Source organism: Aedes albopictus, chromosome 2 (genome assembly GCF_035046485.1).
Source record: "Aedes albopictus strain Foshan chromosome 2, AalbF5, whole genome shotgun sequence".
NCBI classification, from domain to species: Eukaryota; Metazoa; Arthropoda; class Insecta; order Diptera; family Culicidae; genus Aedes; species Aedes albopictus.
Genome location: NC_085137.1, coordinates 313,481,255 through 313,487,088, shown reverse-complemented (window position 1 = coordinate 313,487,088; position 5,834 = coordinate 313,481,255). Strand labels below are relative to the sequence as shown.

Below are 5,834 nucleotides of genomic sequence, written 5' to 3'. Positions count from 1 at the left end.
CCGAAATGGCCTGAATGTTTGCAATCGAAATAGAATTACGGGCCTCTATTCTGCCCGAGCCCTATAAATGTGCATTAATACTAGGGGAATATTTACAAGTTAAAATATTACATTTAACACAAAAATAAAACTTGTAATAATGTCCTTAGGTATTTTTCGATTGTAAATAAAGAAATACTATTTAAAATGAATTGAGTTTATTCTGCGCGAAAACCAATGAGACAATTCATACTTTTGGTACCGAAAACGCACGTGTTTAAAATAACTTTTGAATGAAACAAGTTAAAATAATATAGATAAATGATTCGCAACAACGATTATTGTTGTGTCGGCTGTTTGCGCAGTTGCGGGTTGTTAGCAATTGCATGTGCAATGTGCTTGTTGATCTTCCTGGCCTTTTCCATCGCGATTCCTACTGGATCCTGAAGAATGCGGCGCCTTTCAAAAAGACGATCTAAGGAAACAATAAAGTAATTAATAAAAATCCATTTTACGCAAAAATAGCATATATGGTATACCTTTCATGTACTTCAGCTTGTTCGGATCAAGTTTGGTGGTTAGTTGGCTGCCAGGGTCTTGGTTCACTGCTTCCTTATTCCTTCCCTTCGGATTGTTAGAGGTCCTACCTGTAGCTGTAGCGTTTCCGACTCCTTCTGGGAACAAGCGAAGGAGCATCTCTTTCACAAACAGGTAGTCGCTGTCTTCTGAGTTCTGCGATACAGACAACAACCACTCGGCAGTTGGATACCCGTCGCATTCCGTGAAAGACTTGTCTTCATCCCTACGTACTATGGTCTCCTGAAGAAGCATATTCAACGATCGTAGCCTGACGTTCTCGGTTTGAAGCAATTCGATTTTTGAATCTTTTTCCTGGATGATTTCCTGTAGCTGTCTGATTTGCTTTTCGATGTTGGTCGCCGGCGAAACCTCTTCGAATCCCTCGAAATCACATTCATCACTGGATGCCAAATTATCCTCGTCCAACGAAGAATCCGCAACAGACGGTTCCAAAACGTAGGGATTGGTGCCACATGCAGATGGAAAAGTCGATGGTCCAGCTGAATATTGGTCGATCAATCCACATTCGACCACCGGAGGGATCACTGCATGCGGTGATACGCATTCGGGAACCTTAGATGGAGCGACAATTTTTTTCGAATTAATTCCAGTAGTATCCCTGGGTAAGGTATCGACGTTGCGTGAAGTGACAGTCAAGACGGAGCTGGCTGTAATTCGTTCCGGATGTTTCGGTGGGGCACCTGATGTTGACGGCACAGCACTGCCTTCATTTCTCGATCCAGCGGCTTGATTTTTATTTAGTTTCTCCGGTAACTTTAGGCCTTGATCTTTCCGACCACCACACGGACGTTTATTTTCAGATCCGGAATGTTCCGCCTGAAGCTGCTTCGCATGTTTTGGTTTCACACCAGATGTTGATGGAACGGCACAGCCTTCGCCTTTCGATCCAGGCGCTCGATGTTTACTGGCATCCACTTGTGCCTTGAGGGTTTCGCCTGCCCGGCCGATGCGCATACGTTTATTTTCCGGTGCAGATTGTTCCTGGAACTGCAATGAAATTGAGGTTATAATTTAGAATCATTCAATTAATCTAAAATCCTACCATTTTTTCCAATAGCTCCATATTGGCAGCATTCGCCTTCTTCGCCGCATTCTTTTGTGATTGGGATTTCTTTGGACGGCCCATTTTTATCAAAAACAGTTTTAAAAATGAAATTCTCAAAAAAATTGCAACCGCCGGCAAAACAACCACGCCACTGAGTGAAATCAAGACCAACAATTGAACAGGACCTGGAACAGGACACAACTCTAAAATGTAAACAATGGACTTCTGCAACGAATGTACGCTGGCCTGTCTACTCTCACCGAAAATTTTGACGTTTGAGCGGTACCGCTCCGCTCAAACGTCAAATTTTCGGTGAGAGTAAGCAGGCCAGCATAAATTCATGCAGAAGTCCCTAAGATGAATACAATCTGATTTTTGCAATCTATAAATCAAATATACATATTCTTGTTTCACTTTATTAATCAAACTAGATTAATTTAACGAATTAGTTTGCAACTCCTTATCTTCATCATCCCAAATTTATCAACGAGAATCCACATCAAATTTTATTTACAGATAACTGGTTTTTATTGCAAACAAAAAAAACGAATAGGCCACTTTCATAAGTACGTTTGGCAACAAAAATCAAATGCAATGGACCGATGCGCGAGTTCACTAATTTGACGTTTGAGTGGTGCCGTGTTTACAGATAATGAACTCTTTTTTATGGCCTAGATAAAATGGCACCGCTCAAAAGTCAAACGGTTGAATACGTGCGTAGGTCCATATGCCACTCTACTGACATTTGAGTCATGCTTTGTTATCTAGGCGGCCATGGAATCGAGTTAATTTTTCGTAAACACGGCACGGCTTAAACTTCAAAACTGTGTGCACTGCAAGACGGCAGTTGCTGGTGACTTTACTCTTTGGTTGCATTTCGGACTTGTTGAATCATTCGTAATTTATTTACTCTTTGTGTGGTCTGCTGAAAAACATTAAGTTCGAGCTACATTAAACAATATGAATACGCGAAGGCGACGTCATTTCTATTTGTCGGCCGAATACTATGGCCAAAAATACAACAAAAAGGTATGTATATTAAAAAAAACGAAATACGGTTACTCATGCGCTTCATTTTAGGAGTTGAAGTAAATACTCTTAATGGTTTTCCTGTGAATTTCCTATTTACTTTTAGACAAAAAGAAATGCCATTGAAAGTGCTTCCGGATCATGGATTTGTCCAGAGAATGAAAACGAGATGAATTATGTTAATTCTGTACAAGATGAATCAACCATGCAAAATGTTCCGCACGATCGTGAAAATGTTTCAACTGTTTCGGATGTGAGTGATTCAGAAAACGAATCTTTGGAAGAACAACATAATAGCGTTTTGCTTGATGGACCAGAGAATTTGCCGAAAGTGAGTACTTTTATAATTAATTAAGAATTGATAAACACTTTTCTTTTTTCCTTTTCCAGCTGTTCTCCATACTCAACAAAAAGCAGTTTACTGTTGGGGCCGGCTTGATAGTTGACGATGTTCTGTTAATGATTATGAACTATTACGTACGACACGGCCTAACACAAACTGCTGTAGAAGATTTGCTGAAATTGCTTAACACTATTTCTGGCGTCAAAGTACTTCCAGAGAGTTTTTCATCATTCATTTCACATTTTGAGTCCGATCCTTATAACTCATCTCGAATATACTACTGCAGTAAATGCCAGTTTGATTACGGCCCAACGCCACCGGAATCAAATGTTGGATGCTCTATCTGCGAATCTAAAGAGACAGACTTCTTCATTTCAATTCCCGTCGAATCTCAAATACAACAACTTGTGATTGAATATGAATCCAAAATTGAAGAACACCAGCGTTATATCGACGAGCATAACATTTCTGATGTAATGCGCGGCAGGTATGCCAGGAAAATTCTTCAGGAGGAATCACGACCATGCCTGACCTTGAGTGCCAATACTGACGGCGCAGCCACTTTCCGATGCACAACTCAAAAACCACTATATCCATTGTTTGTGACGTTGAACAATCTTCCTCCATATTTACGGTTTTCGAAACACAATCTAATTCTTGGCGGTTTGTGGCTTTCCAATGGTGAACCAAACACCAATTTATTGTTCAAGTACTTTTGCATAGAACTTCAACGATTAAAGCACGATGGAATAACTATTGGTTCTAAAGTGTATACCGTGGCATTGCTGCAAGTCAATCTGGACTCGGTAGCGAGGTGTAAAGTTCAGAACATGAAACAATTCAATGGATCATATGGCTGCACCTATTGCCTACACCCCGGAGAAGTTAAAGCTTCAAACAATTCAAGATGTTATCCGTTTCTGAAACACGTTCCAAAAAGAGAAGATAAACTGACTAGGCAATTGATGGACAAAGTATCCGCGTCAGGCAAGGAGGAGTTAGGAGTCATGGGAAAAACCGTGTTTACGTTTTTACCGAACTTCGATGTTATTGGATGCTTTCCGCCTGATTACATGCATTCAGTTTTACTTGGCGTTGTAAAACAGCTGTGGAGCTTGTGGACCGAAAGTGAGAATCATAGACAACCCTTCTATATTGGCAATCGCTTGATGGAGATTGAGCAAAGAGTATTGGGCTTCCGTCCACCGTCAGTTTTTCCAAGGAAACCGCGACAACTAAAGGAGTACAAAAAATACAAAGCGAATGAGTGGGAACCTATGCTTCTCTATTACCTGTATCCGGTGCTGACTGAAATCCTGCCTCAACACTACATAAACCATGTAATGCTACTGGCATCATCCATTTACCAACTCCTAGATCCAAAGATGAATGACCAGGTGATATCCTCTTGTGAAACGAAACTGAACGCGTTTTTACAACAATTCGAAAAACTGTACGGCAAAGACAACATGTCCTACAATGTTCATTTGCTAGGACATTTAAGTGAAGCTGTTCGAGATTACGGAGCGCTTTACAATTTTTCGTTATTTCCGTACGAAGCAGGTATGTACACAAAACGCTGTAAATTTTGGACAATACATGACATTAGTATTTTTGATTTTTTTAGGAAATGGGATGCTCCAAGGTTTTCGAACGGGAACCAATAAGCCACTACTTCAAATCAAACGAAAATACTATATGAACAAGCTGTGCCATAGGACTACCATTGGTGTCAATTCAGATGTTCGAAAATGGGTTAACTCCATGTGGTCGAAATCAAACACCCAGGTCCAATTCGATCCCAAAATGTTATATGTTCTAAATGATACCTTCATATTCGATGACGACGTAGATGCAAGATCATTCACCGCTCACAGTAAACTATATATTAAGGGATTATGCTTGGGTACTAGGCCGGGGCCCGTGGCGTAGTTGGCCACACGTTCGCTTCATATGCGGATGGTCATGGGTTTGATTCCCAGCCCCGGCACTTGTAATTTTTCGTCAGTTGCTCTTCCCTCGAGAGTGGCTGGCACTGACCCTCTTCTGAGCCCCGTGGCTCAAACGGACCCGGATACCTGGACATCGGCGAACTGCTACTCATAATGGACCCCCAATCGGACTGGAAAGGAACAACGACCATCCATCATCCTTGTGCTCATCCTTCTACCATGTACGGAGTAGAAAAGTGAAAGCAGCAGAAAGGCAACCAGTTCGATAAAGTAGAATAGAATATACATCTAGGCGTTGTACAAAAAAAAAATGTAAGTGCAGCTGTCAATGGAAATCGCTCACGTAGTGCCCTAGTGGACAATAGAGCTGTAATTAGGTTAAGTGATTAAGAATAAAATTGGCTTGGGTACTAGAAAATCAAGCCAAGACTTCAAGTACGATGACTCGTGGATCTACATGAACGATCATTTCTATAATATACAGTGACCCCACAATTTATGAATCGGCAAAAATGACCACAGTTTATGGATCACTCCATTTGATCAACATGGTGATTCATAAATAGTGTACAAAAATTAAGGTGATTCATCGGTGTGGGGTCACTGTAATAGAAATTTTATGCGATGCTAATAATTCCACTTACATTGTTGGTCAACAGCTGCGTTGCAAAAAACTGTTCATTAATGTTTATTCGTATGTTATGACAGATATTTTCAAAGTAATGACAATTAACGATTCTATTCAGCAGTGTATGAATATGTGTGTAAAATTTAGCGATCGAACAGTACATTATATATCCAAGTGTAAAGTACAAACTCAAGTTGACTGATCGATGATTTTTGAAAAAATCATAAATAAATAAAATAGCTGAAAACACAAAGTTAT

General features: G+C 40.3%; 2 protein-coding genes across 2 annotated transcripts; one reads left to right on the top strand and one right to left on the bottom strand.

Annotated features, from left to right (window-relative positions):
* Window positions 1-253: 253 nt before the first annotated feature.
* Window positions 254-1,557, bottom strand: LOC115256673 (uncharacterized). Its single transcript, XM_029855563.2, has 2 exons — window positions 519-1,557; window positions 254-454 (listed from the first exon to the last, which is right to left on the bottom strand). Exons 1-2 carry the CDS (start codon window positions 1,531-1,533, stop codon window positions 318-320), a joined length of 1,152 nt encoding a protein of 383 aa, XP_029711423.2. The 5' UTR covers window positions 1,534-1,557; the 3' UTR covers window positions 254-317.
* An 11-nt stretch (window positions 1,558-1,568) lies between these two features.
* Window positions 1,569-5,326, top strand: LOC134287168 (uncharacterized). Its single transcript, XM_062848828.1, has 4 exons — window positions 1,569-2,653; window positions 2,760-2,984; window positions 3,044-4,559; window positions 4,624-5,326. The coding sequence occupies exons 1-4, from the start codon at window positions 2,585-2,587 to the stop codon at window positions 4,926-4,928; spliced, it is 2,115 nt and encodes a 704-aa protein (XP_062704812.1). The 5' UTR covers window positions 1,569-2,584; the 3' UTR covers window positions 4,929-5,326.
* Window positions 5,327-5,834: the final 508 nt, after the last annotated feature.

Excerpts from the sequence above, each read along its gene's own strand:
- LOC115256673 (XM_029855563.2), bottom strand. The coding sequence starts at position 1,533 with ATGCGCATCGGCCGGGCAGGCGAAACCCTCAAGGCACAAGTGGATGCC. Across the intron at positions 455-518 it reads CAAGCTGAAGTACATGAAAG|ATCGTCTTTTTGAAAGGCGC; the intron begins GTATACCATATA and ends TTGTTTCCTTAG.
- LOC134287168 (XM_062848828.1), top strand. The coding sequence starts at position 2,585 with ATGAATACGCGAAGGCGACGTCATTTCTATTTGTCGGCCGAATACTAT. Across the intron at positions 2,985-3,043 it reads GACCAGAGAATTTGCCGAAA|CTGTTCTCCATACTCAACAA; the intron begins GTGAGTACTTTT and ends TTCCTTTTCCAG. Across the intron at positions 4,560-4,623 it reads GTTATTTCCGTACGAAGCAG|GAAATGGGATGCTCCAAGGT; the intron begins GTATGTACACAA and ends TGATTTTTTTAG.